This window comes from Ahaetulla prasina, chromosome 2 (assembly GCF_028640845.1).
Source record: "Ahaetulla prasina isolate Xishuangbanna chromosome 2, ASM2864084v1, whole genome shotgun sequence".
NCBI classification, from domain to species: Eukaryota; Metazoa; Chordata; class Lepidosauria; order Squamata; family Colubridae; genus Ahaetulla; species Ahaetulla prasina.
This window is the reverse complement of record NC_080540.1, coordinates 257,206,159-257,218,907: the sequence shown is the minus strand read 5'-3', so window position 1 is coordinate 257,218,907 and position 12,749 is coordinate 257,206,159. Positions and strand designations below refer to the sequence as shown.

The 12,749-nt window shown below is 36.9% G+C and overlaps 1 protein-coding gene across 7 annotated transcripts in view; it reads right to left on the bottom strand.

Annotated features, from left to right (window-relative positions):
• Positions 1-12,749, bottom strand: part of SLCO4C1 (solute carrier organic anion transporter family member 4C1) — a 93,096-nt gene that overhangs the window by 77,263 nt on the left and 3,084 nt on the right. For all 7 annotated transcript variants that reach the window (XR_009153584.1, XR_009153583.1, XM_058170369.1 and 4 more), the window contains 2 exons: positions 9,120-9,383; positions 429-617 (listed from right to left, as the gene is read on the bottom strand). Coding sequence is in view for 5 of the 7 variants with exons in the window: in XM_058170369.1 (XP_058026352.1) it covers positions 429-617; positions 9,120-9,383 (453 nt within the window). In the remaining 2 variants the exon portion in view is untranslated. The remainder of the gene's footprint in view (positions 1-428; positions 618-9,119; positions 9,384-12,749) is intronic.

The window sequence follows — 12,749 nt, the reverse complement described above, 5'->3', positions numbered from 1 at the left end:
GGACGTAAGTCGAGGACTACCTGTATTGAGCTTATAAAGGTATGAAGAGGGAAGGTATGTATGGATGAATGTTCAAATCACTTAGATGAGCAATTGTTTGGGAAGTTCCCAATGTGGGTGGGTGCTGACTTTTAAATGCATTCAGTATAACATACTTACAAGGCCCCTTCAGGTCTTTGGGTTGATCATGAAAAGGGCTGAAGCTCCCTTTCATGGGAACTGAGGCCTTAGAGATAAGGTCATCCTCCATATACCTGAAGATGAACATAGCCCTACTGTAAGCAGCTGTAAAAACACATCCTGTATCCCAACCGACTAAAAAAACTTACAAGCAGTTAAATAAGCAAATAGAAAATACAAAAAGATATTACCAAACTTGCTGGATGCTCAAAGCAAATTTGGCGTTTCAAGAAATCAAAATGACCTACCTATGTAGACTGAAGCTTTGTGTTTTGGGACACTATCATCGATGAAAGTTGTGCCCAGTGTATACAGAGGAGTTCCACCTGCTCCTAAAAGGAACTGACCCAGCAAGAAAACATAGAAGTAGTTGGAAAGTTTAGATCTGCTGCGGCACGGCATGGTTTGGCCTCCAGAAAGAGGTACTGGACAGATGTCTGGAAATACAGGAGCAGTAAGTCAATGGAAGTTCTTTCTCTATCAGGAGAAATTTTCATATGATTGAAAATGTTTGAAATAAGTCTACTGGGTCTAGGCCCATGATGGCGAACCTATGGCACTCATGCCCGAAGTGGCACATGGAGCCATGTTGCCTGGCACACACGGCATCACTTGTTCCTCTTCCGGGTTTCTGGTGTGCATGCGTGCACAATGATCAGCTGGCCTTTCTGCATGTGGCACTGCTGGAAATTTGAAGAGCTGGTCTTCTGTTTTCCTATGTGATCCTGTGTGCCAGTCAGCGGATTGTCACATGCACATGCATGCCAGAAACCCGGAAGGCTAGCTGGCCAACACGTATGTGAGTGCCAGAAACTGGAAGTTCATTTTTGGGCACACTCATGACCCCTGGGCAGCTCCTGTTCTGGGTTGTGACCCAGATAAGCATGCACACTCCTTTTTCAGCACTTGGTGCCGAAAAGGTTTGCCATCACTGGTCTAGGCTGTAAAAATCTATCTGCTAGCAACAAAGAGATAGAGTTTTGTTTTCTTTTTGCTGCCATCTAGTATTATCCAGATTTTTCCAGAGCAGTTATATAATCCACAATCAGAACAGTCATAAGATTTCAAAACTGCTCCAAAGTTTCAAAACTATATAGAGCCATTTTTCAGACAATAGGCGAAAAATCAAATATAATAAGTGCATTTTCTGAGTAAGTCTTCTTTAATGTAGTGCTTCCAAATACATTGGGATTTCAAGTCCCCCAATTCTCAGTTAGAATGCTTAATGACTGCTTGAGAATTTGGGGAAGACTGGTTATCCCCGAAGAATGGTTACTCAGAGTTTAGAAAACAGAAGTCAGCTCACTGGAACTATTGAGAATATAATTTAGCTATATTCTGTTTTTATATAACTTAGGTAGCCATGGTGTCTTTAAACATAATTTATTAATAAATCATAACTGACCAGATTCACTCAATTTGCTAAATTATAATCCATGACTTACAAGCCACAATGATAATTTTAAATCAAAATCAATCAAAACACATTATAGTTTAACAATTCTTAAAAGAATAATGAGAGAAGATGATGCACTATAAGAGATACAAGAAATAACTAAACATAGCAAAACTTTCTCTCATTTTAAAAGAAATAACCCAGTTAGGATTATACACCAACATTTCCTCTAATTCAACCTCCCACTCCTTGGATTTCCTGAACTTCGTGTTTTTCCAACTCTCTGCACTACTGAATGTATACAGACTTAATATGAAGATTGTTTTATATTACTGTTGTCTGGTTGCTATATTGAAAATCTTGGGATTTTTTAAAGGATGTTGATAATCCTTTGAGGTTTTTCAGTTGTGCTTTGGTTATTTTAGTGGCATTCAGTGTACTTTTAGAATTGCAATAATGACATCCAGTAGAGGGTGCTGCCATTTTTAATACATCTGAAGAATGGAACTCATTCCTAAAACAAGGTGGGCCTAGCTAGATATTTTGTGCCATAGTCTGTTTTTTTTTTAAATAAAGGAGAATGGTTTGAATACCTTGTTCTTTGTTGTCAAATGCTTCATTATATTCAATAAACAATGCATACAATAGTAACCATGTTGATGATGCCACATATTTTATTTCCAAAGTACAGGCCTATTATTATGGTGCACAAAATATCCATGGAACCTTATATTGTAAGAATCATATAATGCAGACGACAACACTTCTTATTCTTCTTGGCCACATATTCATACCACCAAGGAGTAAATCCCTTAAAATCCAAGATGAGTGACTGATTTTATAACTTTTGATTGCTATACTTCCTCCCACATCTATGGCAAAATGTTTATACCTATATAAGAATACAAAATTGTCTGTCTTTGGCTTTCAAGCTCAATTTGTAAAGGGGCTCATGTCTTCCCTCCAATCCTGCCTGCTGGAATTTATTTATATTGGCTTTTTCTGATAATCTATAGAGCACTATCGTGGCTCTTCCTCATTCCCTCTTGTAACCTGTTCCAACCATCTTCAATCCCATTTTATCAGCTACACAAAACTCAAATATGAAAAAGGCTGTCTTGAGACATAGGAGCCGATGTGGGTTTTAGCAGGAACCAGTAGTGTAAATTTTGAGTAGTTTGGAGAACCAGTAGTAAAACTTCTGACTGGCCCCGCCATAATCTATTCTCTGCCTCTCAAGTCCCAGCTGATCGGGAGGAAATAGGGATTTTGCAGTAACCTTCCCCTGGAGTGGGGTGGGAATGGAGATTTTGCAGTATCCTTCCCCTGCCATGCCCACCAAGCCATGCCACACCCACCAAGCCACACCCACAGAACTGGTAGTAAAAAAAATTTGAAACCCATCACTGCATAGGAGCATTCTTCCAGGCTAGTTTTCATATAACAGCAGTTCAGGAGATTTTTAACTATGGTTTTTAAAACAAGCTACAGTGGCCTGAATTATACATCATGAAAGACTAAACCATGTTGCCCAAATCACAAGGTCCAGGTGGTTTAATACAATTTATGAACCTAGCTTTAATCTTTCTCTTACTGAAAGTCTACTAAAACTTCATTTATACTATTTTTATTCTATTTGGGTGCTGACTAACAGATCACCTTTAAACACTGAAATGTAATTAGCAGCCTGAGGCCTATTGTATAAAACAGAAGAGAATAGTATAGCTCAGGTTTGAACCTTGGAGTCCTTGGTGACTCCTAGTCACTCTGGAGTCCTTGGTACTGATGATATTACCTTGTTGGGCAATGAAACATCTGCAAACAACCAAAGTCAGAGAGCATCCAAGGACTTCTAAGGATAATATTTAGAATGAACCAGAAGTCCCAAGTCTTATGCAATTGTTCTTAAGTTTATTTATTTCAATTTTAATTCAAGTATTATACAGTGCTTCAGCAGACAAAGTTCTGAAAGCAATGACTTTATGTAAACCCCAAAATAATATCCTTTCAAAGGGCATAATGATCATGGAGCTATGTGGCTAATGCTCTTTTCAACACGTATGCATAATCTTTTTCAGTATTCATTAACTCTCATTGCAATAAAGAGAAACAAGATTATGTTTCTTATTGATAGAATCTTAGAAGATAAGATTAGACATGATACTTTAGTAATCCATTTGTAATAAAAAAAAACAAGAAAACCAATAAGAGCTATAATGTTCATGGACTTTTACTTTCCACAGCCAACTTTCATTGTAACAGAAAAAAATGTACATAAGTCCTCAACGTACAACCACTACTGGGAGAAAAATTCCCATTACTAAGGAGGCAGTTGTTTTAGTGACCCACACTTAATGTTATGATCTTTAATGCTATGGTTATTAAGCCAATTACTAAGTTGTTAAGTGAATCAGGGGGTTGTTAAGCAAATACATTTTTCCCAATTGATTTTGCTTGTCAGAAGCCGGCTGAAACAGCTGAGAGGGTCACAAATGGCAGCTACTGGATGTATGTTTTGAGTAGTCCCAATTTAAACAGTAGATAATGGTTGCATATAGACATTTTCTTTGTATGTTATGAGACCCCCATGGCTCTAGTTCAAGTGACAGTTCTGATTATGTAGTACTCTAATACAATTCCAAATGAATCTTATGTGATACTAAGATGTTAGTATATAGTTAACATTAAATGTAAAACCAATAAGATAAGAGCTATACACCTTGGAGCAGTCCATAACATCCATATTAATGGATGGAAACTAATCAAGGAGAGAAACAACCTGGAATTAAGGAGAAACTTTCTAACAGTGAGAACATTTAACCACTGGAAAGTTGTGGGTGCTCCATCACTGAAGGCTTTTAAGAAGAGACTGGACAACCACTTGTCTAAAATGGCATAGTGTCTCCTGTTCCAGCAGGCGGTTGGACTAGATAGCAATAGCACTTAGTGTTATATACCGCTTCATAGTGCTTTTACAGCTCTCACTAAGCAGTTTATAGAGTTAGCATATTGTCCCCAACAATCTGGGTCCTCATTTTATCAACCTTGGAAGGATGGAAGGCTGAGTCAACCTTGACCCTGGTGAGATTCGATCTGCCAAACTGCTGGCAGCCGGTGATCAGCAGAAGTAGCCTGCAGTACTGCACTCTAACCACTGCACCACTGCAGCTCTTAATGACCTCTAAGGTTTCCCTCTAGATTATCTCTAAGGTCCCTTCTAACTCTTGTCATTCTATGTTCTATATCCTTAAACACCAATAGCAACAAGCCAAAAAATGTACTGGGTGAAAAGCCTTAACAAACAAAATCAACAGCATATTTACAGTTCTGGGCATGTAACTTACATTCAAACAAGTTTGCATTCTGTTCAAGACATACTGCCTCTGTGTTTCAGCAGTTTTGTTTCTGTGAACTGTATGCTAAGTTTTAGTTTTGCTGTTGTTTGAGCATGGAGGAAGGAAGCTACGTAAGTAGTTGCAATTACTGCAGGTTCAAGTCCCACCAGGCCCAAGGTTGACTCAGCCTTCCATCCTTTATAAGGTAGGTAAAATGAGGACCCAGATTGTTGGGGACAATAAGTTGACTTTGTATATAATATACAAATGGATGAAGATTATTGCTTGACATAGTGTAAGCCGCCCTGAGTCTTCGGAGAAGGGCGGGATATAAATGCAAAAAAAAAAAGGTTCCGTAATGGAGGATATTGTTGAATTATAACATTGCAGAGAAGTACTGGCTCAGATGTAGCCAGGTGTCTGTGTCTCTTTGTTTGAGTATGTGTGTGTTTGTGTGTGTGTGTCTCCTCATGCATGCATGCTAACCTATTTATTAAACTGCATAACGAAGACTCAAGGCATGCATTTTTTTTAACATTTCTAATCAGCATCCTCAACAGAAGCCACTTTTCAATAAACCTCCTTCTCAGAATTTAAACATTTTCTCAAATCTAGTTCCTTTCATTTTCCTCTCATTTGCCATTTTACTTCTGAGAAGAAAATAGAATAAAACACTCCAGTTAATTTTTTTAATTTATTTTAAAACTTCAGTGGCTTTTTTTTTTCTTTCCAAATTAGCAGTGACAGTATGTTAACCACACCTTCAGGAAGAGAGTAATGAGGATATACAACTTTGTTGCATAACTGCTATTTCCCTTCAAGACAGTTTCACTGGAAACAAATAGAATTAGAAGGCATTGTGTAATAGCAGTTCCACCCTTTCAAGAATTGCTCAGCAACTGGATGCTACAGCACTAAGCTCCCAGATAACCTCTTCTGAAGCCCTTCTGATGCATCAGTTGTGCCAATTCAGATTTCACTAGCAGGATGCCAAATAGATTTCAACTTGCATTTCAAAAAGAGGTCAGTTAGGCAACTACTTGTACTACTTGAACTACTGCAATGTTTCATCAACTCTGCTACTACCGGTAGGAATATGTTAGGCCAGGGGTCTCCAACCTTGGTCCCTTTAAGACTTGTGGACCACAAGTCTTAAAGGTACCAAAGTTGGAGACCCCTGTGTTAGGCAGATGACAGCAGCCAGTGGGGAGACTTAATTCAGTGGCTCATGGTACCTCATACTCCGTTTAATTAATTTTTGTACCATTTTATATTGCACCCCAAAAAAAAAAAAGGCTGCCAAATTCAGATGTTCTGTCCTTGGTTATGAGGAAGCCGACATTTACGAAGAATTGAACCTATGCACATTATAGGAAGCAATGGCATGTTCCATTCCAAGTTCTTTTTTTTAAATTCCAGATCAGACTTGAATCCTAGCTGATCATAATCAATATGCTAAAATGATGTGATGTCATTGTTCCTCATAAATGAACAATACACAATCTCAGAAAGGCAGCGGAATTCTTGTGCCGCAATGAGAACCCACTGAGACGCAAGTTTGAGCAAAAAGAAAAAAAAATAAGCTAGGTTGTTAAAAAATGTAAAATGTGAGTATAACTGTGTATTCAAGCCACAGAAATTGGGCTGCAAAAAAGGCAGATGTAGTCTGAAAAAATGATAACATTTATTTCTGATGTAATTTAACTAACGAAAGAAAAATGAGTATGGAATTATCATGCAAATGAACCTAAGAACATTCCTTATTAACGAAAACAGAGAATAGAGAATCATCATGATTAATATATCTGAAACGGAAAAATACAGGTAGTCCTTACTTACAACAGTTCATTTAGTGAATGTTCAAAGTTACAACGGCACTGAAAAATTCACACTTATGACCATGGCAGCATCCCAAGGATCAGGTTATTAATATTTGGATACTTGGCATCTGGCTCATATTTATGACTGTTGCTGTGTCCCAAGGTCATGCGATCACCTTTTGTGAACTTTTGACAAGGAAAGTCCATGGGGGAGCCAGATTCACTTAACAACAGAGTTACTAACTTATCAGCTGCAGTGATTCACTTAACAACTGTTGCAAGAAAATTCATAAACTGGGGCAAAACTCACTTAAATGACTCACTTAACAACAGAATTTTTGGTGGATTACCTCCAAAGGAATTACAAGATTTGATTTAAAAGAAGAGAAAAATTATCTTGCTCCAAGTAATATTAATTTTTAACCCTCAAAAGCCCTCACTTTTGCTCTCAGGGCTTAACTTTAAACCTCTACCCTTGATGAAACAGACAAAAAGACCCTCTCTTACTCATTGAGCCTTTATTTAATGATTAATACTGTGTGTGTAATATGCAGTGTGACAGTTCTTTAAGAAAAGTGACTAATTACTTCAGTCCGCTAAACACATTTGCAACAATGGTTTCAAGTAACTTGGCTAGTATCTAGTCTATCTAAAGCAGAGGTGTCAAACTCATGTTGTCACAGCAGCATCACATTTGCTAAACTGAGCATGGGTGTGGCCGGTGCATGATGCATCCGGCCCACAGGCTGGGCATTTGACAGCCCTGATCTAATGCATTTAATGGAATTACCATTCTTAGTTGCTTTTCCATAGGAAAAATGGAATGTAGTATCATCCATTGTAGTATTTTAGTCTGTAATTAGAGCTGGAGCCATGTACAGTATGTGGAATAACAAAAGTGGACAAAAAAATATTATTTTGATAACCCTTCATGCTTATAGAGCCATGCCCATCTAGATTACAGAGGAAAGGGACATTAACTTTACAATGAAGTTGAAATATCTTGCAGTTCTTCAACTAACAGTAATTTACATATTAGAACTATCTGATTTTGAAAATAATCAGCTGCATCTATGCATCAATAGTGCATGGGTTTAAGCAAGCAATTGACATAGTAAAAATCAAAGTCATCATTATTTCAATTGTTTGTTTTTCTTTATTATCCACCTTTCTTCTCTTTTCTCTAGCACATTCTCTTATAGATTGCCAAAGAGGAGGCTGGTCATTTTTATAAAAATATGAATTGATTACTTTTAGTTCTCCATGTTTGCAGCTAAAGGGGATTTTTATGTACACAAAGAATGGGACCCTAAATATTGCAAAGTTACAGTTCACATGGAAGTCTTCACACAGACTTGGAAGCTTCCCACTGAAGACAACTGTGCAACTAACATTGTACTTCAAAATAAGGAGATAAATGACATCCCAAAAGCCAGTTACAAAAGAGATTTAGCTTATCAGACACTGAACTGGGGATGTTAATCAATGTAGTCTTTTGGAAAGAGCAGTTATTTGTAGCAGAAGATAGCAGCTGAGATTAACTTTTTCTTCTGATTAAAGATATTTGATGGTTCTGTCATCGGGGCCACTACTTTCCTTTTGATTTTGAAAAAGCTAAATCCATTTGTAATATTTTTTTTATTTAGTTTCATTATAGAAACGAAAGTTACAAAAATATGAAAAGAAGGAGAAAAGTGCAAAGAAAGAAGAAAAAACAATGACTCCTGATTTTCTTCAGTGCTATAGATTATGAGAATATTCCAACATCATTTGAATTTCTTCATATTTCAAACCATTTTTATAATTACAAAATATTTCTAATCATCAAAACCTAAAATAAAAGTCTCATTTTTTTCAGTTTTGAAGAAAACTTCAAAAGCTGTTTCCAAGTAGAAACAAAATTAGAACTTTTTTTCCCTCTGTCCATGGTGGTGGAGTTAGAGATGGTGAAATTTTAATTAAACAGACAACTTCACCATCTCTAACTCCATCAACTTACCATCCACTCTTCCATTGAGAGAGAGAAAGCTAATTCTATTTGGTATGTTGTATTGAGGTCTATTCCAAGATTGTTTGTCAATTCCCAATAAGCAAAAGAGAAAAAAATACTTGTATTGATTCCATAAATACATGCTAGACAGCGGTGAAATCCCTCTGGTTCTATCTGGTTTGCCAAACCAGTAGCGCTGGTGGCAGGAGGCTCCACCCACCTTGTGGGACGTCACATTGCATCCTGTTTTTTACCATCTGTGCATGCGCAGTTCCCGTTCCCAAACCGGTAGCAAAGGTAAGTGGATTTCACTGCTGATGCTAGATATATATTTTTGAACTAGATCTATAGAGCAACAATAAAAAAAATAATGACCGGTTGAAGATATATGAACTTACCTTCTGCTTTTTCTCCATATGTGTATGGTCCAGTAGTAAAATGTGGCAAAGAAAATACTAATGCTCCTGTAGCGATCAGAAAAGAGGACAAAGCCAGCCATCTTGGTTTGTGACCTCTTTCACCATAGAAGGATATGAAAAGGCATAACATGGAGAATGAAATGTCATAACCAGCAGAGATTACGCCCGTGAGGGAACTGCTCAAATCATAACGCTTCTCAATTGTAGAAATGCTGACATTTATCAATCCATTTACAATAATCCCTAGAAGAAAAAGAGACAAGCATTAGTTTATTTATTCATGTTTTTAATCTGTCAAAACAACTTGACAGATTAATCTTTTAATCTCCAAAACAACTCTTAGTAGCATCACATATTTAAAAGCATAAGAAAAAGAACACAAGAAGCACAATTACCCCAAGAAAATAAGCAAAACATAGTCTTTACATTGTCATTAACCTAAAACAGCCTATCAAATTCCCTAAACCAAAGGCCTGGAGAAAGAGCCAGGTTATTAGAACTTGTCTGAAAGTGGGTCTGATTACATCAGAGATGGGTTTCAGCAGGTTCTGACCAGTTCTGGAGAACCGGTAGCGGAAATTTTGAGTAGTTCGAAGAACCAGTAATAAAAATTCTGACTGGCCCTGCCCCCATCTATTCTCTGCCTCCCAGGTCCCAGCTGATTGGGAGGAAATGGGGATTTTGCAGTAACCTTCCCCTGGATTGGGGAGGGAATGCAGATTTTACAGTATCCTTCCCCTGCCACACCCACCAAGCCATGCCACGCCCACTAAGCCACACCCACAGAACCGGTAATAAAAAAATTTGAAACCCACAACTGGATTACATATATAATTTTGTGGATTTTTAAATGAAGTTTTCAGATCATCCTTTTCTGACTCTGAGCAAACAGTGGTTTGTTTGTTTTTTGCCATTTTAAGAAAAAAACACATACAATACTTTATCCAGAATTCCCTTCAAAGAGAACTCTTAGATTCCTTAACCTTATGGCCAAAACTAGAGACATCCAAGGAATATCTCAGACTCTCTACAATGTATATTTATAGTCTCCATTTTTCTTTCCCACTTCTTCCCCAGTTATTTTCATGTAAGTTTACCCAAATACATAGCTCCTTTGCAATATTACACTTCCATCTGAATATATCTAATTCACGCAGAAGAAAATTTGTTGTGTTTCCAAATAATTGTGCATAAGGTTACAGTTTTCACTACCTGATGTTCACCATCTAATTGATTCATCGATTTCTAAGTTTTTAATTCAGGACCCAATTTATAGAATCCAAAGAAGGATCATTGTCATCATTAAAAAGCACTCATTTTCCTATTTAATTAGAATATACTTCCACAAGTAGTTTTAGCTCTATTTTATTCAAGTCAGTATTATTTCAATAGCAATATTTGAACAACAACTTTATGCAGAATCATAGGCATTGGCAATCATAATCTTCAATCTCAGTTATAGTTGTTTGAATCCAAATTATCACCTTGGAAGATTTAGATGGATCAGATAACTAGGACAGTAATTGCTTAGTTCTGGTCAAATGGCAACTGTCAATATTACTTTTGAATCTAAAAGCTAAAGTTTACATTTCAGGTCCTCCACCCATTACTTCCTCACACATCACGTGGTAAGATAGTTGATGCACCATTTGACACGTGGCTGAACAAGTTTCTTGCTGGAATAAAATCCTCATTTATGAACTGAAGCAGATGAGGGAACCAGTCAAACTCCATGGGAGTTCACTTAGTTGAATTTAATTTGTTCCTTTCATTTCAATGTCTATCTTATCACACTGATAAGTGTGATATGCATAGGCCATCCACCCATGTAATCTGTACACTGAGATGTACACTGAGATGTACAGATTGTGTAATTGACCCCAGTGTACATCGGAATCAAAGTACATAAGTCATTGGGCACATTTTACCAAACTATAGCAAGTTGACATAGGATATAAAGCTTCTCTTGCTGCAGTCACAATTTCTCTTCATGTTTCTTTCTTAAGAGACTAGAAAAACAAGGAGACCAATAAGAATTCTGTTTTATTACCTCTATGGGATTCTTTGGATCAAAGAAAATCTATCCCCTTTATTTGTTCCAGTCAGATTTTAGTATCAAAATAGCTGCTTTTAAACAGTTGGGAAATTTATAAATGTTCTTTTCTTACAAAATCTTATACCTAGCCCTTTCCTGGGTATAAAGTCCTAATCTTAAAAAAAAAATCTATAATTCAGAATGATAGAATGTATATGCTATGTTTGAAAACAATTATGTGCCGAGTTGTATTATTTCACTGAGCTGAAATGTTTACTATTGTAAACTGCCCTAGAAAATCTGGCTATGAATGACATTTTTTAAAAAAATGTGATGCAAAACCCAGTAAAGCGGCACTCAAATCTGAAACTCTTCTTATAAAACACACCTCTCAGTTTACCTCATAGCACAGGAGTGCCTGATATCTGAGGCCATTACCCAGAGACAAGAAGCATATTCTCATTGCCATAGAAAATAAGATGGGAGAAGCCTGGTGAAGAAGATGGTCAAGCATTCAATCTCACTTTAGAAGTAGACAAAGGGATCAAGAGAGACTTCAAAGGCCTCCACCCCATTCCAGCACAAAGCTGACAATTATTTTTCTGGTTTCTCTTCTACAAGACAATACTCTACCTGTAAGGTGATTGCAACATATTACCAGCCTACACTAGTTTCGTCACATCTGCACTGGCGAAAGCCAGTGAACACATCTCCCCAGTGTGATTTTTTTTGTTCTAATATACAAGGGCTTATAAAATAATAATGTAATATAATGTATTCAAGATCACTTTACATTGCGAACTGTTTGAAAAGTGGGGTCAAGAGGTTTAGAAGTACTAAAGAGGTTTGGGGTGCTTTTTTGAGGGTGGAGAGCTTTCTGTTACTCATATTTCTGAATAAGAAACAATTGTATATTTTACATTAACATCTCAACCTAAATCCACTTGTATTGAATAAGCACTTGATAATTATCAAACAAAGTTCTATTAAGCAGGACTGTAACATTCCTTCTATTTCCATTTCTATAAAATTGCAGAATTGGGACAGTAAGGCCACCAATCTCTACTTCTCTATAGGAAAAATTAAAGCATTTATGATTTATTGCTGCCTAGCCTGTGCTTGAAAATAACCAAAGCCCAGAAACAGACCTGGTGATTAAAAAAAAAATTCTAACTCTTGGCCTGACATTGTAGGAGGGCCCAAATGACCATCCTGTGTACAGTGGAAGAGAAAGCAACAGCAGAGTCACAACATCAGCATATTAATGATTTCAATCATGTTATAGCTTATGGACATTGATGGTACCACAGCATTCTTTCTTCTAATCAGATAGTAAGGATTATTAATATGGATACAGACAACATTCTATTGGACGCAATGTTTTACAATAGTTCTAATCCTTGGAATCTTGGATCGTGTCCAGAGGGTTGGGCAGAGAGGCTACTTGTCAGGTTCTTTGAGACAATTGTCTCAAACTGAATTATCTGCAATTATTTCTCGTTAATGCACAAAGAATATTTATTTTCAAAGCTTTTTTTAGCAAAAAGTGATGGGGTTATAAAAACGGAACAAGT